We start from the raw sequence: 21,569 nt of genomic DNA, 5'->3' as shown, positions 1-21,569 counted from the left end.
TAATCACTCTCAATGTGAACTGACTGAACTCTCCAATAAAAAGACACAGAGTGGCAAAATGGATTAAAGAACAAGATCCAACAATTTGTTGCCTCCAGGAAACACACCTCAGCCCCAAGGACAAACACAGACAGGGTGAAGGGGTGGAGGACAATACTTCAAGCAAATAGCAAGGAAAAAAAGGCAGGTGTTGCAAGTCTCATATCAGACCAAGTGGATTTCAAAATAAGACAGGTAAAGAGAGACACAGAGGGACAATATATAATGATCAAAGGGACACTTCATCAAGAAGAAATAACGCTTATAAATATCTATGCACCCAACACAGGAGCACCAAGATTCATAAAGCAACTATTAACAGGCCTGAAGGAAGATGTTAAAAACAACACAATAATAGTAGGAGACCTCAACACCCCACTCACATCAATGGACAGATCATCCAGACAGAAAATCAACAAGGAAATAGTGGAGCTGAATGAAAAACTAAACCAATTGGACTTAATAGACATATATAGATCACTCCACCCTGAAGGAGCTGAATACACATTCTTCTCAAGTGCACATGGAACATTCTCTAGGATAGACCATATGTTGGGAAACAAGGCAAGCCTCTACAAATTTAAAAAAATTGAAATAATAACAAGCATCTTCTCAGATCATAGTGCTATAAGGCTAGAAATTAATTACAAGAAAAAAGCTGAGAAAGGCACAAAGATGTGGAGACTAAACAACACACTACTGAACAAGCAATGGATCACTGAAGAAATTAAACAAGAAATAAAAAAATACCTGGAAACAAATGAAAATGATAGCATGCCATACCAACTCATATGGGATACAGCAAAAGCTGTATTAAGAGGAAAATTCATCGCAATACAGGTACATCTTAACAAATAAGAAAAATCCCAAATAAGCAATCTTAAAGCACACCTAACTGAACTAGAGAAAGAAGAACAAATAAAACCCAAAGTCAGGAGAAGGAGAGAAATAATAAAAATAAGAGCAGAAATAAATACTATTGAAACGAAAAAGGCAGTAGAAAGGATCAATGAGACAAAGAGCTGGTTTTTTGAGAATATAAATAAAATTGACAAACCACTAGCCAGACTTACAAAGAAAAAAAGGGAGAAAGCTCAAATAAACAAAATCAGAAATGAGCGAGGAGAAATAACAACAGACTCTGCAGAAATACAACAGATTATAAGAGAATACTACAAAAAACTATATGCCAACAGAATGGATAACCTAGAGGAAATGGATAAATTCCTGGACTCCTACAATCTCCCAAAGCTCACTCAAGAAGAGGCAGACAATTTGAACAGACCAATCATAAGGAAAGAGATTGAAACAGCAATCAAAAGCATCCCAAAGAATAAAACCCCAGGACCAGATGGCTTTCCTGGGGAATTCTACCAAACTTTCAGAGAGGATTTAATACCTATCCTTTTCAAGCTATTCCAAAAAATTAGGGAAGATGGAACACTTCCTAACACATTCTATGAGGCCAACATCACGCTGATACCAAAACCTGACAAGGACACCAAGAAAAAAGAGAACTACAGGCCAATATCACTGATGAACATAGATGCAAAAATTCTAAACAAAATTTTGGCAACCAGAATTCAGCAATTCATCAAAAGAATCATACATCAGGATCAGGTGGGATTCATACCAGGGACACAGGGATGGTTCAACATCCGCAAATCAATCAACGTGATACACCACATCAACAAACTGAGGAATAAAAACCACGTGATCATCTCAATAGATGCAGAGAAGGCATTTGACAAGATCCAACAGCCATTTATGATAAAAACTCTGAACAAAATGGGCATAGAAGGAAACTACCTCAACATAATAAAGGCCATATATGACAAACCCATAGCCAACATCATACTCAATGGGCAAAAACTGAACCCCATCCCCCTGAAAACAGGAACAAGACAAGGATGCCCTCTATCACCACTCTTATTTAACATAGTACTGGAGGTCCTGGCCAGAGCAATCAGGCAAGAAAAAGGAATAAAAGGAATCCAAATAGGGAAGGAAGAAGTGAAACTCTCGCTGTTTGCAGACGACATGATCTTATATATAGAAAACCCCAAAGAATCCATTGGAAAACTGTTAGAAGTAATCAACAACTACAGCAGAGTTGCAGGGTATAAAATCAATTTGCATAAATCAGTAGCATTTCTATACTCCAGTAATGAACCAACAGAAAAAGAACTCAAGAATACAATACCATTCACAATCACAACAAAAAGAATAAAATACCTTGGGGTAAATTTAACTAAGGAAGTGAAGGACTTATATAATGAAAATTACAAGGCCTTTCTGAGAGAACTGGATGACGACATAAGGAGATGGAAAGACATTCCATGTACATGGATTGGAAGAATAAACATAGTTAAAATGTCTATTCTACCTAAAGCAATCTACAGATTCAACGCCATCCCAATCAGAATCCCAATGACATTCTTTACAGAATTAGAACAAAGAATCCTAAAATTCATATGGGGCAACAAAAGACCCTGAATTGCTAAAGCAATCCTGAGAAAAAAGAACAAAATGGGAGGCATCACAATCCCTGACTTCAAAACATACTACAAAGCTACAGTAATCAAAACAGCATGGTACTGGTACAAAAACAGGTGCACAGATCAATGGAACAAAATTGAAAGCCCAGAAATAAAACCACACATCTATGGACAGCTTATCTTTGACAAAGGAGCTGAGGGCATACAATGGAGAAAAGAAAGTCTTTTCAACAAATGGTACTGGGAAAACTGGAAAGCCACATGTAAAAGAATGAAAATTGACCATTCTTTTTCACCATTCACCAAAATAAACTCAAAATGGATTAAAGACCTAAAGGTGAGACCTGAAACCATAAGGCTTCTGGAAGAAAACGTAGGCAGTACACTCTTTGACATCAGTATTAAAAGGATCTTTTCGGACACCATGCCTTCTCAGAGAAGGGAAACAATAGAAAGAATAAACAAATGGGACTTCATCAGATTAAAGAGCTTCTTCAAGGCAAATGAAAACAGGATTGAAACAAAAAAACAACCCACTAACTGGGAAAAAATATTTGCAAGTCATATATCTGACAAAGGCTTAATATCCTTAATATATAAAGAACTCTCACAACTCAATCACAAAACATCAAACAACCCAATCAAAAAATGGGCTGGAGACATGAACAGACATTTCTCCAAAGAAGATATACTGATGGCCAATAGGCACATGAAAAGATGCTCATCATCGCTGATCATCAGGGAAATGCAAATCAAAACTACACTAAGATATCTAACACCCGTTAGAATGACAAAAATATCTAAAACTAATAGCAACAAATGTTGGAGAGGTTGCGGAGAAAAAGGAACCCTCATACACTGCTGGTGGGAATGCAAACTCGTGCAGCCACTATGGAAAACAGTATGGAGATTCCTCAAAAAACTAAAAATAGAACTACCATACGATCCAGCCATCCCACTACTGGGTATTTATCCAAAGAGCCTGAAGTCAGCAATCCCAAAAGTCCTGTGCACCCCAATGTTTATTGCAGCACTGTTTACAATAGCCAAGACGTGGAAGCAACCTAAGTGCCCATCAACAGACGAATGGATAAAGAAGATGTGGTACATATATACAATGGAATACTACTCAGCTGCAAAACAGAACAAAATCATTCCATTTGCAATAACATGGATGGACCTTGAGAGAATTATGTTAAGTGAAATAAGCCAGCAAGAGAAAGATAATCTGTGTATGACTCCACTCATATGAGGAATCTAAAACTATGGACCAAGAACAGTTTAGTGGGTGCCAGGGGAAAGGTGGGGTGGGGGTGGGCACAAAGGGTGAAGTGGTGCACCTACAACATGACTGACAAACATTAATGTACAATTGAAATTGCACAAGATTGTAACCTATCAATAACTCAATTAAAAAAATAAATAAATAAATAAATAAATTTAAAAAAAGGATGCTGGTTTGGGCTGTATCAGTATCTTGACACGTATAACAAATTTTCCAAGATTCTATCGCATGCTGTTAGAAAAATCTGATATTATATTGAGACAACTCTTCACAACTAACCCAAATAGACTGATAAATCACCTAAGTGTCAGCGACATATCTGGGGGCCAAAACGTGTCTCCCTTTGTTGAAGGTATTCCTGCTTACAGTGGTCCAAGAAGAAGGCACCCTGTAAAACAGACACCAGATTCTCCGAACACTGCTTTGAGAAAGTAATTCGGTATATATTACAGAGCCCATGTGCACCTGCAGCTTCTTTCACTAGAAGAAACAGAAGCTGGAATCCACATTTAACATTTTGAAACTTGCGTTCACACATTTTTCTGATTACTTTGTAATAACAGCTAATACTCCCTAATCTAGTTAACTGCTGCTATAAGGTGTCCTTTAGTTGTAAAATCTTGATTGCAGTAGATTTCATACTGTCTAATCCACATGTACCACGTATTATGTGTTCACTGAGGAGAGGAAATACCATCTTATGCAGCCGTCCACCAAAGTAGCACCATGACAGTTACTGCTTCTAATCAGTGTCCTTCTGAAAGATACCGGTCCACTTGGGTCTGAACCCAACTTCCTGATATCATGCAACTTCCAGTCTTTCCACACCTGATTAACCAGCATATTAAATATTCTCTGTGTGGTTTCCACTTTCCTGACTAAACTCTGACTGAAATTTAAATTTTTCTCTTGAACTCAGAAAAAGAGAATTTTCTTTAAGTTTTCAAAGATTGTAGTTTCCAGTTGTTTATAAGAGGTCTAATTTTTGTGATGTATGTACATGACTAAAACAATAGGAACTGTGTTTAAATTTTCTAAAAACCACAAAATTATGATGGGAAAGTAACTTTACTGATTATGCAGGATCCTGATCACTAAGATTACAGTTTATCTATATTATTTTATTATTTAAACAACTTGGTGTTGATACATTTGTATATAGTGAAAAGCTAAATGTAATTATAAAGGAAATTTATTGAGTCTCATTATCACATTTTTAAATCAATGTAATTACTTTATTCTTTGAAGTGTTCAATGTAAGTTAAATAATCAGCATAAACATTTAAAACAGCTGGTGTTTGAGGGTACAGGGAATCTATTATTTCTTACAACTGAGTGTCAATCTAAAAGTATATAAAAATAAAAAGTTTATTTAAAAAAATGGTTGGTGATTTTAAAGCAAAAAAAAGCAAACAACAAATACATTCAAGCTCTATTAAAATACAAAAGCAAATCTGAACTAATTCTTGTACCATATCACTGTTGTGAAATACAGTACTATATATAAAATTCATTAAAGAGAACATTTAAAGGTTTTTCTTGTTTTATTTATTTAAAAAGACAATTACCCTAGCTTGTCTTCACTTAGCGAGAGAAAGCCCATACCAGGAGGAAGAAATCAGTCTCTTAAATACTGCATATCGAACCATTCTCTGGCTCACCTCAGAATTGTCCATAGCAGCTTTCAGTATGTTGGCGTGTGCGTTGACGGCCTGGACCGCAGCGTTCTGAGCTACAATGGCCTGCTGAGTGATGCCAGCAGTTTGGCTCAGGGCCTCTTCTAAGCTCTTGGCTAGACCTGAAGTAAAAAGAACAGTTAAAAAACAGATCCCTCACCATCAAACGACTTATTTTAAATTTTCCCTCTTCCTCTACTGAGTCTTCCATTGTATTTCCCCCCAAAAAAGTAAAAAACAACAAAAAACATACAGATTTAGAGAATCAAAGTTTGATTTAAAAGTATGATAAAATATTAATTTACTGAATCTGGATTTATGAGGGTTTATTATACTATTTTTACTTTTATGTCTATCTGAATTTTTTCAAAATAAAAAGCGTTTGGGGTTTTTTAAGAAAAAGATTGCTTACAGAAAGCTAGCATATACTTCAAATGGGAGGAACAAAGTTTACGGCACTATTGCCCCTTTTATCTATTAGAGACTATAAATTCACATAACCACCAGCATTTTTCATTTTAAATAATGATCATATAGATCCACAGGGTAAAAGACGTGATCATCTTCATCTCAGCAGGAAGAGACACTCAGAGTAAATGATCTGTATCACCAAGATATTAGGAGATAATAGGTAAGAGAAAAAGATAAGCAAGAAAACATGCAAACAAATAAAGAAAAGGTAGCTTAGGAATGACTGTTTTTCCATAAAAGGATTCAGGAAGTAGCAGACACCAGTGTTCAAGAGGTTACCACCTGTAAGATCACATTTTCTATATGTTGCTTCAGAAATCAAAAAGAAATTTTTTTTAAAGCAAGGGATTTTAGATATAATACTAAAATGGAAGAATGATCATTTGAAGAAAGAAAGCCAGTGAGAATATGAAATTATCAGGTATCAGATGACAAAAAAAAGAAAATACATTTGGCAAGTGAGACAAAGACAAAAAGTGATTTTGAGCAAAAGAAGCATAAGCTGGAGATGAACAAATGGAACCTGATGAACCACACCCGGTACATGTGCACCACAGATAAAAGGAAAAAGCTAACAATGAGAAAATACCAAGACATGAGTGTGAGATTCAAGTTCAACTGAAGACAGTGTATATAAAGAGGAGGGATATAAAGAGAGAAAGAGGCTAGGGAGGGAACAAGTATGAGTTAATGCTGGAACATCCAAGCGCAAATAACAATAAACCACTGCACAGAAGCCCACAGACCCCAGGAGACTGGGCCACCGGTACATAGTATTTGGATATTAACCCCTTATCATAAACATGGTTTGCAAATATTTTTTTCTGTTCCATGGGTTGCCTTTTCATTTTGTTGATTGTTTCTTTTGCTGTACAGAAGTTTTTTAGTTTGATATAGTACCCCCCCTTTTTTTTTCTTGTGCTTTGATTCTAGATAAAAATTACACACACACACATTTTTCAAGTAAAGTTTGGGATAAAACTAAGACGTGAGAGACAAAATGCTGAAAATTCTCACTTTGCCCAAAATGAAAGCTAAGAAAAAATGGACAAAGAAAAAGGAGCATGAAGAAACATCAGACATCGCCATCTTGAATTTACAACTTACTTCAAGGTGTCCATATGCTAAAAGGAGAAAAGTGAAAAGAAAAAATATGAATAAAAGAAAAAGTGACCTTGATTTGAAGTAGTAAGAGAATTCAGGAAAAATTAAGAAGTGGGAAAAAAAGTATAGAAATATTTCATTTATTTAGAAATCAACATTCTCAACCATTAGTAACATGTTTACCAACTCAGAAGAATGAAAAAAAAAACAAAAACAACAAAATCCAAAGTCAAACTAATGCCCTCTTTCTGTCCCTTTGACTATTTACACAATTCTAACAAACATGCCTCCTCAAAGGAGAGTAGAACCAACACATCAGGAAGGAAACAGGAACCACTCAAGGAAGAAAGGCAAACAGAAATTAGTGATGGCAAGAGACAAAAAAAAACCCATAAACAACTGCCATAAAAATTTAAAACACATGGGACTGGCCCCGTGGCTGAGTGGTTAAGTTCACATGCTCCACTGCAGGTGGCCCAGTGTTTCGTTGGTTCAAATCCTGGGCACGGACATGGCACTGCTCATCAAACCACGCTGAGGCAGCATCCCACATGCCACAACTAGAAGGACCCACAACGAAGAATATACAACTACGTATTGGGGGGCTTTGGGGAGAAAAAGGAAAAAAATAAAATCTTTAAAAAAGAAAAAATTTAAAACACACATCCCTCAATCTAGCAAGACACTACATACCCACTACCTCCAGAAACATCAATATATTGCAGTACAGTACAACACATTATGTTCCATGTGTCTTAAGACACGAAAATACATATTTAGATATCTAATACCTTTTTTAAACCATCAAAAAACTTAACACAAAATTGAAACTTAAAAAAGAATATGCTTTAGTTTGCTGGAAACGAGCAATGTGTGAACATTCTGTCTCCCAAGATCACATAAGGGGGCTACCAGAGCGAGAGCCCAGAGGCTGGGTAATAAACCAGAATGTGAGCCATTCTGACCTGCACAAATAAATGTGTGAGTTTAACAATTAAGACTTAGGCAAGTTGCCAAAACACAATTTCTGTTCCCCAGAGTATAAAGAATCTTCAGCACTAACCATAATAAAACCAAATGAAGAAAGCACACGTATTTTTTGGAATTTTCACCAACTGTACACTAAGAACCACCGTTGTCACCTGGACAAGAAAAGTTTAGATAGAAAGAACATAAATGATGAAATAAACGTGGTGAATAGAACAATGCCACTAAAGAAACAAAAAAACACAATTAGCTGATAGAAGTGAAACTGTGCTGATGGCTGAAGAAGAGAGCACCCGACAGAGATGACCCAAAGTACTTAAGAGGCCGTCTGGTTCACATACACTTAAGCTTAACTTGTTCTTGCTTTTCCTGTTGTGCAAGGCGAGCTGCAACTTCTTCGGGTGGTCGCTCTCGTACAGAGGTTGAGGATGCTTCCTCTTGCAGCAAAAGTAAATAAGAGGAAATCAAATTTCAGCACAGAATTTCAACAGCTAACAGGGATATAAAAACACCATCACTTGTATTTGCCAGCTATATCAACAATGTTTTCATGAAAAAGATTCTAAAACTACATCATCACTCAATGATTCCAACATGTAGAAATAAGGGATCAGATCTTAAATCCCTTGTTTTCAAAGATTTGTTCAGACTTTGCAATTTTAAAAATTCGCTAAGCAAGTCTGTAGACTTAAAACGAGTATAATTGTGTACTTACATAGTGTCTAGGGGTTGCCTAGGCATTAAATAGTTCTGATGAGCATATCCTTTATAAAACCACAAATATAAATAATTAAACTACCTGAAGTTGCAGTCTTGGGTTTTCCACCACCAATTTCAGGGTGATCAGTTTTTACAGGTTCCTCATGCTGAACCGCAGGGGCTGGGACGGACAGTGTATCACCTGCTGCAGAAATAACTTGAGCTGCCTCTGTAGATGCTATAAATATACGTTACTCGTGGTATTTATAGATTCCTGGGTTAACCGAGAAACACACAGGAATCTACCACTACTACTATCACCCACTTCACACCTCACTCCTTAATGATAAAACGCATGGGGGCCGGCCCGGTGGCGCAGCAGTTAAGTGCGCACGTTCCGCTTCTTGGCAGCCCGGGGTTCGCCGGTTTGGATCCCAGGTGCGGACATGGCACTACTTGGCACGCCATGCTGTGGTAGGCATCCCACATATAAAGTAGAGGAAGATGGGCACGGATGTTAGCTCTGGGCCAGGCTTCCTCAGTAAAAAAGAGCAGGACTGGTAGTAGTCAGCTCAGGGCTAATCTTCCTCAAAAAAAAAAAAAAGATAAAACGCATGAGCTGCCACTACTCAAAAACACAAATAGATAGGGGCACTGTCCACCTCATACACAAACCCACACAAGATGGACAAGGGCTGGGAAAGCACACGAGAAAGGAGTCTTGTCGGCATCTGACTGCATTTTAACCATCACTATGCTCAGGCAAAGCTTCTAGTAACAGTACTAAATGGTACTAAATCTTAATATATGAGAAGTGGACCTAAGAGATACATAACATGGAAAAACAACAACAAAGAAAAAAAGAGCCTGTAATGAAGAAGGTAGACAAAAGAAAGTAACTAGAAAATATTTTTTAATTGCTTTGAAGAGTGGTAGAGATGAAAGAAGAGATGTGAGCTAGAACAGGATGACAGTTTTAAACACAAAGAAGAAAAGTTCAGTGAAGATGGTGAATTAGTAAAGAACAGAACTCAGTTAAAACAAATTATTTCACAGACATATTTTTAAAGAAAGAAAGGTTGAAAAAAATCAAGAGCTTGTAAATTATAAATAAAAGTGTTGATGGCAAATAAAATAAAGCCTAGAGGTGGAACAGAGAAAAAAAGCAACAAAACAGAGAAATTCTAAATAAACTGTAGGTCCCATTTACGAGAGAAAGCTGGATTATCACAAAGCCTATTCACTGGTCTCCCTGCTCTGCCCTTGGTCTCTCTCTATTCTCCACAAGAGCCAGTGATCTTATGAAAATAGAAGTCAGATGTCAATCCTCTGGCTCAGAACCCTCCCATCCCACTCCGAATGGAAAGCACAATTCTTATGATGGCCTCCAAGGGCTGCCACAACAGGCTTTCTGCTCCCTCTCTGACCTCATTTGCTACTGTTCTCCTCTCACTCCACTCCAGCTTCCTCTGCTCCTTGCTAGAATATGCCAAGCCTTTGCACTAGCTAATAATCCCTCTGCCAGGGATGCTTCTCCTCAACAGCCTTTGACCTGACTCATTGCCTCATCTCTTTCTAGTCTTTACTCAAAAGACACCTTCCAAGGGGCCGGCCCAGTGGCACAGCGGTTAAGTTCACACGTTTCACTTCCTCGGCCCGGGGTTCACCGGTTCGGATCCTGGGTATGGACCTATGCACCACTTGTCAAGCCATGCTGTGGCCAGCATCCCACATATAAAGGAGAGGAAGATGGGCACAGATGTTAGCTCAGGGCCAGCCTTCCTCAGCAAAAAGAGGAGGATTGGTGGCAGATGTTAGCTCAGGGCTAATCTTCCTCAAAAAAAAAAAAAAAGAGGACACCTTCCAAGTGAGACTTTCCTTACCTACTCCATTTAAAATTGCAATATTCCCTCCCACACTTACCACTGTCTGACATCCTATACATTTTACTTTGTCTATTTATATATGATTCCCTGCCCTCATCCCACTAAGGAATTATTCCAAGTTGTGTTTGTTTTTACTGTTTTGCTCATTGCTGTAGCCTCAGTGCATAGAAGAAAGCTTGGCACATAGTAGACAATCAATGAATATTTGTTGAATGAAAGTCAAGCGATTTAATCAAAGACAGAAGTGACTAAGGAGAAACTTCAGAGGTTTAAATGTATACTGAACAGGTTAGAGTTAGGTAAGTGCCGTAAATTAGTGTGGGATTATTGATAAATCATGCAGATCAAGACACTTTCATCACTAAGAAAGAAGAGAGGAGAAAGAATTGGTGAAGAGGTAGAAAAAAGAGATGGAAAAAGAGAATAAATCTTAACATCTAAAGAGGAGAAACAGTTAGGAGTCATAACCCAACCCCTAAAAAGAGAGCCAAAAGAATAGATGAGAACACTCCTGCCCCAGGCTGAGAGCCAGGGACCAGGGAGTCCTTCATGGGGAGGGGCCCTCCTCTTGATCACGGGTACAAAGACTTTAAAACAGTTCATTTAGCTATAATTTTAAAAGAATGATTCCAAACAGAGGTACCTGTTGCTGAAGCTGGAGTGTCTCCCTTTTGTTTTTGGAGTTGTGAGGCAGGCTGTTTAGATTCTTTCATTACTTCTGACACACTAGAAATTTTTAGTGGAGCAGACTGAATCTTGGAAATAAAAAACATTTCACATTTCAGATATAATACCGTTTTTAAAAAGACGTTGTATACAGTAACTTGTATTATTTCAACTGTATTATTTCCAGGCTTTTATTTTTTTTTTAAGATTGGCATCTGAGCTAACATCTGTCGCCAATCTTTTTTCTTTCCTCTTCTTCTCCCCAAAGCCCCCCAGTACATAGTTGTATACTCTAGTTGTGGGTCCTTCTGGTTGTGCTATGTGGGACGCTGCCTCAGTGTGGCCTGACGAGCGGTGCCATGTTGGCGTCCAGAATCCGAACCAGTGAAAGCCCAGGCGGCCAAAGTGGAGTGCACAAACTCAACAATTCAGCCACGGAGCCAGCCCCATTGCAGGCTTTTAATATAAAGTTATCAACACCTCACAACATAATGTATTGCATTAACCATAGTAAGAGAAGCCATCATATTAGAAAAATGCAATCCAAAAATTTCATTCCAAACGACTAGCCCATATTTTAATTGTTAAAAGATTTCTATTAGGGTAACTAATAAAGTACATGATGTTGATCTGCCCCCTAAACGGCATTCCTTTTACATACACAACATTGAGAAGGCTATTTCCAGTTGCTTTCTAAATCAAATTATGGTGTCTTCTGTATATCATTCAGTTAGAAATAAATTATTTTTAAAGGCTCTGAGTAAACATGAAAATTCATTTTTTGTTTCTTTAATCTCCAGGATTCATGCAACTGCACACTAAGACATATGATCCAGTTGTGAGTAACACCTGCTTTTCTCTTTCTCAACCACTACATGCCTTAAGTTTAAGGCACGGTTCATTAAGAGGACTGCCAGATGATGGGCCAGAGAAAATTACTGAGGAACAGAAATATTTTCATTTACCACCCATGCTGCCCCATTTTTGGCCAGAACTTGACAGTTGAACCCAAATATCCCTAAGATGACTACTCAAACATAATAGAAATGACTCTGAACTTCGTCACTACCACAACTAGAAATACATTTTCTTATTACAACTTTAATATTTTTTTAAATCATGAAATACATGCTCACTACAACAAGCCAAATAATAAAGATAGATCAATGGTTTTAATTTGCCTCTTTATTGCTCCTTTCCCTTCTAGCACTCTCAGGTAGCCACTGCTAACATCTTGAAATCTAGCCTTCTACCCGCAAGCATAAGCTCAGGTATATACATATACAGTGTTTCATTTCTTTTTTTTTTTTTTTTTACTTTTTTTTTGAGGAAGATTAGCTCTGATCTAACATCCACTGCCAATCTTTTTTTTTTTTTTTCTTGCTGAGGAAGACTGGTCCTGAGCTAACATTTATGCCCATCTCCCTCTATTTTATACTTGGGACGCCTGCCACAGCATGGCTTGACAAGCAGTACATAGGTCTGCACCCCAGATCTGAACTGGTGAACCCCGGGCCACCAAAGTGGAGGGCGCGAACTTAACCACTGTGCCACCAGGCCGGCCCCAGTTTTTCATTTCTTTAAACAAACTAAAATAGGTAATTTTATATAACACAAATTACCATGTAACTTGCTTTTCTTCATTTAACAATGTATCATGGACATTCTCTTTCAGGTCAAGAAATTCTTTTTAGTTGCATAATATCCTAATTTAATTGCATACCCTAACGTAGTTGCAAATCCCATAATTTGGTCAATTACTCCCCTATTTATTGACATTCAAGTTGTTTCTTGTTTTTTGTTAAACATCCTTGTCCATATAACTGATGTCTGTAGGATAGTTTGCCAGAACAGGAATTGCTGTGTCAAAGGGGTTGTGTATTTTTAACAGATGTTAACAGATGACTTTCAGAGAAGGTTCTAACAACTGACACTCTCACAATAAATGTGTCTGTGTGTTTGTGTATAAATATGACCTATATCCAGTCTCAGTTGTTCTATTCCTCTACTTTCTATTACTGTGTCAAAACCTTATTGTTTTATTAAAAGTAGGATTATAACAAAGTCAGTAACTGGAAAAGCATGTGTCCTCTGACCCCTTCCCACCCCAACACTTTTTCAAAATGTTCTTGGCTAGTCTTGTACATTATTTATTCTTCCATATGAACTTTAACATCATCTTGTCTGGTTCTTTACCTCTTTGAAAAAGCCATTAGAATTCTAATTAGACATCTGTGAGTATGTGTCTGAGACTCCAAAGCGATAAAAATTCAACTCTACATATTAAAATCAGTTCAATTTAAAGAAAAATATTATTTCTCTCAAATACATAAATATTTAAGAGAAATCTGAGAGAAATGCATATATTTGAGAGAAATAACATTTTTATGATATTAAGTCCCATCTAGGAACATAACATTTGCCTCTAATCATGCAGGTCTTATTCCATGTCCATCAAAAAGATTTTGGGTTTATCTTCTCTCAATATTTACTGTCTATGCATAAATAACCATGCTGGCACTAAAATGGTCACCGTGAAATAAAATGCATAGTTACTAAAAGCAACAAGTTGGTAACAAAGCACAACAGCAGAGAATGCTGAATAAGTGGTACAAATTAAAAAATAAAAACACTAACTGCTATTGTAATTCAGAGGTGAGAAAATTCACTTTGGTCTGTGTAGTGAAGGATGCAGGCCTTGAAGAGAAAATGAGTAGGCAAAAGAGAAGAGATCGTTCTGAGTAGAAGATCACCATGGGAAAAGCTGTGCAAAAGGGGTGGATCTTTGTTTTAGTTCTCTGCTTTCATCAAGGCCGTTGGAATAGTACCTGGGACAAAATAATCACTTGATCAACATTTGTTGAATAAATGAATGAAGTGGAAAGCACAATGCATATTTGTAAGGGAAACTGGCACAAAACTAAGGACTTATGTGCAGGATCACTCAGAGATAAGGCTGGAGAGGTAAATAAGAGCCAGACTACCAAGGGTATTGAAAGTCAACCTAACAACCAGCAGACCACAGACTACAGGAATAAAGGAACCAAGAGCCAGCTCCTAGGCTAACATTTAAGCACTCCTGGCTTCACTTTCCTTAATCAGAACAAGAGACAATCTCTAAAGTCTCTCTAGTACATTCCATGGTCTTGTCTTTTAAATAACAGAAAATGTATAAAAGTTCCTGATAAGTGATATGAAAATATTATGAAAATGTGACAGTACTTATTTCAGAAGATTCTCTGATATTGATATGAGGATGGCCCCAATTACATTAGGAGGAGAAATCTGGTGGATGGGCACTGGGAGGAAGATGGGAGAGGCTGTGCCGGGTCGGTGGGGGAGGAACGGGTCTAGTTTGGAAGCTAATTTGGATATAAAGTGATAAAGGTCAGAAATGAGATAAGGATGGTGGTAATGCAAGAAAAAGAATAAACATTAGAGATTAAACAGCATATGATAGCTGATAAAATATGCGCAACTATGAAGATGAACCCAAGAATTCTAACTTAACTACCTGACAGCATGGCACGATCTTTAATACAAAAAAACAAATCAGAAGAATGTAAATTTTGAGATGGCGCAGTATGGACATGTCAAGTTATCCAAGTGGAAATGTTCAGCAGGGTAGATGAAGTGGAGTGAGAAAAGGCCAAAGTTATTAAGAGAGGTAAAAAAAATCATCTACAAAGAATGACACTTGAAGTCATCTCAAGTGAGAAAAGAATACTACTCTGAACTGTTCAGCCTGACTCCATGCTGCTAGAATTGCTTCCAGCTGTTTCTCCCGGGTCATGGAGCTTAAAATAGACTCAGGATTTTAGAATGAATGCATAGGATTCTGCTCCTTGACTAGTGACGCTGCACCATTCTCTCTCAGCCAGCCTAGACATTTTAAAGTTCATAAGGAAGAATAAATGATGTCGAAGACCAAGAACATTCTGAAAAAGCATGACTGGGGTGGAAGCAGGAGGAATCAGAGGACACTTGCTTTTCCAAATATTAACTTTGTTACAGGATTGGTCTCTAGACCGTGCTAGATACTGGAGAAGAGAAGTCCACCTAGTTTCTAAGAATAAACCAAATCAGCCATATCCAGCCTCATAGTATAAAGAAATACCCAATACCAAATCAGCAAAAATGCATGCTCTTTTTTGTAAATTTTTTTTTCAAGCAGCAGTTTGAAAGAAGAAAGATGTTTTAAAAAATTTGTAAGCCTAATGCGGGAAAAAAAAAGGATGAAACTCTGAAATATGCACAAAGTTCCAGGAATACTGGAAGATATTCCCATCAAGAAACCATTATGTACCAGAAAATTCTGTGACTCTGTTTTGTGGTCTAAAAGGATCCGTTACTAACTCTTAAAATTTGGGTTCTGGAGGGGCTGGCCCCGTGGCCAAGTGGTTAAGTTCACACGCTCTGCTTCAGCAGGCAGGGTTTTGCCAGTTTGGATCCTGGGCGCGGACATGGCGCCACTCATCAGGTCATGCTGAGGTGGCATCCCACATGCCACAACTAGAAGGACCCACAACTAAAATATACAACTATGTACTGGGGGGCTTTGGGGAGAAAAACAAAACAAAACAAAAAATTGGGGTTCTGGGTCACAACCATTCTATGCTTATGTCCTTAGTGTTTTAAGTCAGAGCTTGATAGCTGTAACATGTAGGCTGGCACAGACCCCCTCAGTCCACAGGGCAGCCAGGGTTACCTCTGCCTAAGCTGCCTCTTCCATTTACCCTGGTGTCATGGCAATTAGTTTCTACATGGTGTGTACGAAATGAGAGCACTTACGGAATTCCAAAGGGACAAAAATCCAACTCTACACATTAATATTAGTTCAATTTAAAGAAAAATGACAAACACATATCTGACAAGTTCTACTGAATTATACATAGAAGATATTGTCAAGATGAAAACAACTTGCTTTTCAAAGTATTCCACAGGATACACTGAAATACAGTTTAAAACTCTTACCGGCTTCTTTGGCAATGGAACGCTATCAGGCGGGGAACCAAGAACCATCTCAAAGAGTCTGTCTGAGTAAGGTATGGTTTTCTCTACACTTTCCCGGAAATGGGAATCCCATTTGGCATACAGGATAGTGCCACCAATACCTCCACCAACAAACAAAAGGCCAGCTCCAGCAATTTTGCCAGGAGACAACCTAAGTGAAAGAAATAGGAAACACATTTTTATTCCTTGGTTCTCCTCAACCTACTCCCCTAGATCAACGTAGGGTCTCAAAGGCCTCTAACCTCTACTTCTCTACCGCCGATTCTGATCGCAGCAGCCAAGTTTATCACCATAGCTGCACATCACCCTTCCCTGATTTAACATGTCTGCAATAAAAAATAACTACATTTATTTATAGATAACTAATTTTTTTTTAAATACAGTAATATCTAGGACAGGAGGAATAAAGCAATCTACCCTTTAACACTTAAAACTCAACAAGTTTACAATCACGAGATTTCCTTTGAACCCAAAAAACAAATATCACTAATTTTCAAAGCTCCTCTCCCTTAATTAAACATTTCTGCAAATAATACAAATCAAATCCCTTACAAACATAAGATGATACAAATATCAAATAGAACTAGCAAATACTTTTTAAGTTACAATGTGCTAAGTTCTGGATATAAATCCATTTCCCATAGAATGGAAGATCACACATGAGGGGATCTAGCTTCGATGCTATCCAATTACAGAAGAACCAAAGGAGCATCATAACCAATTTTCACCTATGAATAAATAATACTCCAAAGATATTTTAGCAAAGCTCCAGTGTTTGTGCCCCTTAACAAAAAGAGTTTAAGCAGCTATTCCCATATTCAAGAAAAAGAAACACACACACACAGACACCCCTTAGCATACAGTTAAAAGCCTGTGTACGGGGAGACGTACTACATACCCAGAACTGCCTGAAGTAGAGTATCTGCGGCATGGTCGCAACGGACGGAGGACAAACTTCCCGCAGAGACAGCTCTAGAGAGGAAGGAGAAAACATCACAACCAACACAGTTAAAGGAATCTGGGAAGCTTTGAGGGCTGGGAACTCAAAAGGAATACTTTTATTACAAATGTGTTCATTAAACAAAAATTTATTTTACTTTCAGAAATCAATTTATCATGAAACATATTTATAGAGCTTTAAAAAACAGTGACGCTTCCTGCAATCCAAGGCTCATAGAAAATTACTATTTTTAAGATTTCAAAAAAAGGATTATCAAACTATGAAGTGTTTTGCAGGCTAATTATTTCTTGGATACAATCAGGATTTGCCATATGCTTTCTTAATTGCCAAGAAAAAATAAAACAATAGTATAAAATACCTATTTTTGCTTTGCAAACTTAATTTAGACATCTGAAAAGTCACCTACAGAGTCTGGCAAACAACACTGCATTATAGGATACATACGAATCCACTCAGGGAAAAGATCCAACCTCAGCTTAGTTTATCCAGAAAATTAAGTTTACCATCTCTAAGATAAATACATAGCTGGTCAATTCCTAGAGGCGTTCATCTAAATCTAAAAATTCATTCTTAGTTTAGCCTAAAAGCTAATAGTTTTAAGAAAAACAATTTAACTAATGTTGTAAATGCTCAAAGAAATATTTATCTCCATATAACTAATCTATCTTTACACAAAAGCAAATGATCAGGGCAATGCTTTGTGATTTGTTTTAATCAAAATAAAGCACATAAAATCAAACATTTCTTAACAAAATGTGAATTCCTTAAATAAAACAAATAAATGCACAACTAAATACTATTTGGGGAAGGTTTTTATAAATTTAAAGTCATTCATAGCTATCAATCTGAAATTTCAAACTTATTGCATCCATAAATAAAACCTTTCTTCATACCAAGTAGAAAATCAAATGACAAGTCAAGGGGAAAAAAGTGCTTTCTCTAGGTTCCTTGATGAAACTGCATCTAAACAATACCAGAAAAACACAAAACTATCTTAAGTTCTAAGAAAATATATCACATGATCAGACAGCACATGAAATTTCTCTAGAATTACACTTGCAATTTACACTGTATTCAACAAAGCCTAGAGGTAAATATCAAATTAATGCGTTAATACATTTGGGGTAAAAAAAAACAACAACAAACTAGATGTTTTACAACATGTAAAGCAGCTATAACTGGTATTGAAAAAGTATTTCAATTATTACCTAAAGTATAGAACTCTCAACATTTTTGAACTACATTTAACAGAAAAGGGTGCTTTCCTACTATTCTGTAAAGAAAGTAGTAGGAAATTTTAAACAGAATTGGATCAACTTTCATATGTCAACAACTCCATTTTGCTGACTTAGGGAGAAAATATTAGGAAACCAATGAAGATGTGTTTTATTTAAGATTGTATTTTTTACCTCCACAGATATAAGGAGGTATTCAGGTCAAAAGTTAAGGCACTGTTAACAGCGGATAATTAGCTATTTGGATTATCAAGCAGCAGATACAATAATGGATATTTGACTCTGGGTAGTACATCATTTTGGGTCCATTCTTACAAGTACTCTTAAAAGTAAAATTTGCAATGTTGATAAATATTACCAAATTAGCCAATTATCCTCTAGTAATAGGAGACAATATGTTTTCCCACAGCCTCTCCAACATACTTTCAGTGAAGTTTTAATCACAATTTCTTTCATTATGACGGTGCATCTTTTAATATATTTAGGATCTATTTTTATTTCCTTTTCTATGAACTATCAGAGGGTATCCTTTAACCAATTTTAAATAAGATTAATCTTTTTCATACTCTTTTCTTTAAGTGCTCTTTATATATGAAGAGAAATTAGCCATGTGTGCTAATTGCAAGTGTTTTTATCCAGTTTGTGATCTGCTTTCTATCTTTGCTTATGGTAGCTTATGCAATGCAGAAAATTAGTTCTACATAGTCAAAATTGTCAGTCTTTGCTTTTATGGCTTCTCAGTTTCCTTATATTCTTAGAAAGCCACCCTCCAATTCTAAGATAATTCTTCCATGGTTTCTTCTCTTCTCAGTTTCATTTTTTTACATTTAAATCTTTGAATCCAGTGTAAAGTGTAAAGTAAGTATTCAACTTTATTTCTTTCCAAACGTCTATTCAGTTGTCCCTATATCACAGACCAAATAATTCATTTTTTCCAGTGACCAGAAATGCCACCTTTAAAATATACTCAATTCTGGGGGCCAGCCTGGTGGCACAGCAGTTAAGTTTGCACATTCCGCTTCGGCGTCCTGAGGTTTAGCAGTTCGGATCCCGGGTGCAGACATGGCACCGCTTGGCATGCCATGCTGTGGCAGGTGTCCCACACATAAAGTAGAGGAAGATGGGCACAGATGTTAGCTCAGGGCCAGGCTTCCTCAGCAAAAAGAGGAGGATTAGCGGCAGATGGTAGCTCAGGGCTAATCTTCCTCAAAAAAATAAATAAAATAAAATAAAATGTACTCAATTCCTTAATGCATTTAGATTTCCTATTTTGTTCCACTGTTCCACCTATTCACATACTGATACCACAATGTTTCAATGTCCTACTGCACCTTAGAACTAGGTTTCAATCGAGTAGAGAGAGTCCTCTTCTAGTACTACTCTTCTTCAGAATTTTTCTAGATGTTCTTGCCATTTTCTTTTGAAAGCTGAGCTTTCAATTAAATAATAATTGCAAAATGCCCCAACTGTAAAAGGCACCCTAAGTTAAGAGGGGATAAAATGTGAAAAGTTTTCTCTTTTATGACCAAAAACGGTAGCAATAAAAAGTTTTGTATTCTATATGGAAAAAAAAAGTAGAAATGATGACTGTATCCTGACACAAATTAATATGGTTTCTATCTGAAACAGCAGCTCTTGATTTTAAAAAATTTCAGTAGGGGCTGGCCCCGTGGCCGAGTGGTTAAGTTCGCGCGCTCCGCTGCAAGTGGCCCAGTGTTTCGTTGGTTCAAATCCTGGGCGCAGACATGGCACTGCTCATCAAACCACGTTGAGGCGGCGTCCCACATGACACAGTTAGAAGGACCCACAACGAAGAATATACAACTATGTACTGGGGGGCTTTGGGGAGAAGAAGGAAAATAAAATAAAATAAAATCTTTAAAAAATGTAAGTATACTACTCATTAGCCTACTCTCATATTCTATTGTTGCATTTACTATTCTCAACAGAACTTTAAAAGTCAGGAAATTTAAGTTTTTTATGCTTTTATCACCCAAGTATGAATCCCTAGACACCATAGTTTAGTCTCGCCTATTTAAAAGAAAAAAAAAATTGATGGCTTCTATGTATCTTTTAATCTATAGGTTTTTTTACCTAATAATTAATCTGTTGAAGAATCTGGGTTGTTTGACCTGTAGAATTTTCCAGACTGGATTTTGTTCAAGGTACAATTTAACATGTTCCTGTCCTCTGTATTTCCTGCAAACTGCAGTTAGAACCAGATACTTGCTCAGATTCAAGTTTATTCTCTTTGGCAAGACTTTAGGTGGTGGTGTGTTCTTTCATCAGGAGGCACACAGTGTCTGGTTGCCTTTCTTTTTGTGATGTTATCAATTGTGTTGATGTACAATGTCTAGATCCATTAATTTATTGGAAGCTGCAAGAAGTGGTCTCTAATTCTACTGTTTTTCATTTATTATTTGACATATTTTACAAAGAGATGCTTCCCTTCCTCCACAGTTTGGTTACCCAATAACATAGTTCCTATAGGAAAAGCAGGATAATTGGTTGATTCTTTTCATCCTTTTACATAGTTATCCTCTGAAGATGACCAACTATGGGCTTTTTAAATTTTCATTTCTTAATTGTGGCAGATTTTATTTTCCAAAAATTGTTACATTTCCCATCCCACGTGTTTTAGAACCTTGCCACCTTCCCCAGAACCTTGCAACCTCATGAGACCTCAAGAACCTCCTAACAGAGCCCAGAAACCTTAGAATTGAGAGATACTTATTTATATATATGCAATATATATAATTTTGTCTGTATATTTTATCTATATAATATTAAATATCTAAATAATATGTAAACATTTTAAAATAACAAATAACATTTAATATTATTTATTCTTATTTATACAATTATTTATTATTGTAAAATAATAAATAATGATGCTGTTAGTTAATACCACTAAGTTTGGGGTGATGTGTTACACAGCTGTAACCAAACGGATGCTTGCACCTGGAAATGGGATACTGCTACAAAACATAAAGCACATGGTAATGACTTTGGGACTGCGAGGTGGGGGTGAAAGTTGGAAGGGCCTTGA

The 21,569-nt window shown here is 36.9% G+C and overlaps 1 protein-coding gene across 22 annotated transcripts in view; it reads right to left on the bottom strand.

The window, feature by feature from the left end:
* IMMT (inner membrane mitochondrial protein) overlaps positions 1–21,569 on the bottom strand; it is a 50,646-nt gene that overhangs the window by 18,231 nt on the left and 10,846 nt on the right. For 5 of the 22 annotated variants that reach the window (XR_011425944.1, XM_003362956.5, XM_070235163.1 and 2 more), the window contains exons 2-7: positions 17,223–17,296; positions 16,286–16,475; positions 11,289–11,400; positions 8,860–8,997; positions 8,402–8,497; positions 5,484–5,620 (exon numbers count right to left, since the gene is read on the bottom strand). Coding sequence is in view for 13 of the 22 variants with exons in the window: in XM_003362956.5 (XP_003363004.2) it covers positions 5,484–5,620; positions 8,402–8,497; positions 8,860–8,997; positions 11,289–11,400; positions 16,286–16,475; positions 17,223–17,296 (747 nt within the window). In the remaining 9 variants the exon portion in view is untranslated. Of the gene's footprint in view, positions 1–5,483; positions 5,621–8,393; positions 8,498–8,859; positions 8,998–11,288; positions 11,401–16,285; positions 16,476–17,222; positions 17,297–21,569 lie in introns of those variants that run through there. The other 17 variants (XR_011425945.1, XM_001497157.7, XM_070235164.1 and 14 more) reach the window with 11 other exon arrangements.

This window comes from Equus caballus, chromosome 15, assembly GCF_041296265.1.
Source record: "Equus caballus isolate H_3958 breed thoroughbred chromosome 15, TB-T2T, whole genome shotgun sequence".
NCBI lineage: Eukaryota > Metazoa > Chordata > Mammalia > Perissodactyla > Equidae > Equus > Equus caballus.
Note: the sequence above shows the minus strand (reverse complement) of the source record. Positions and strands in the feature narration are given on the sequence as shown.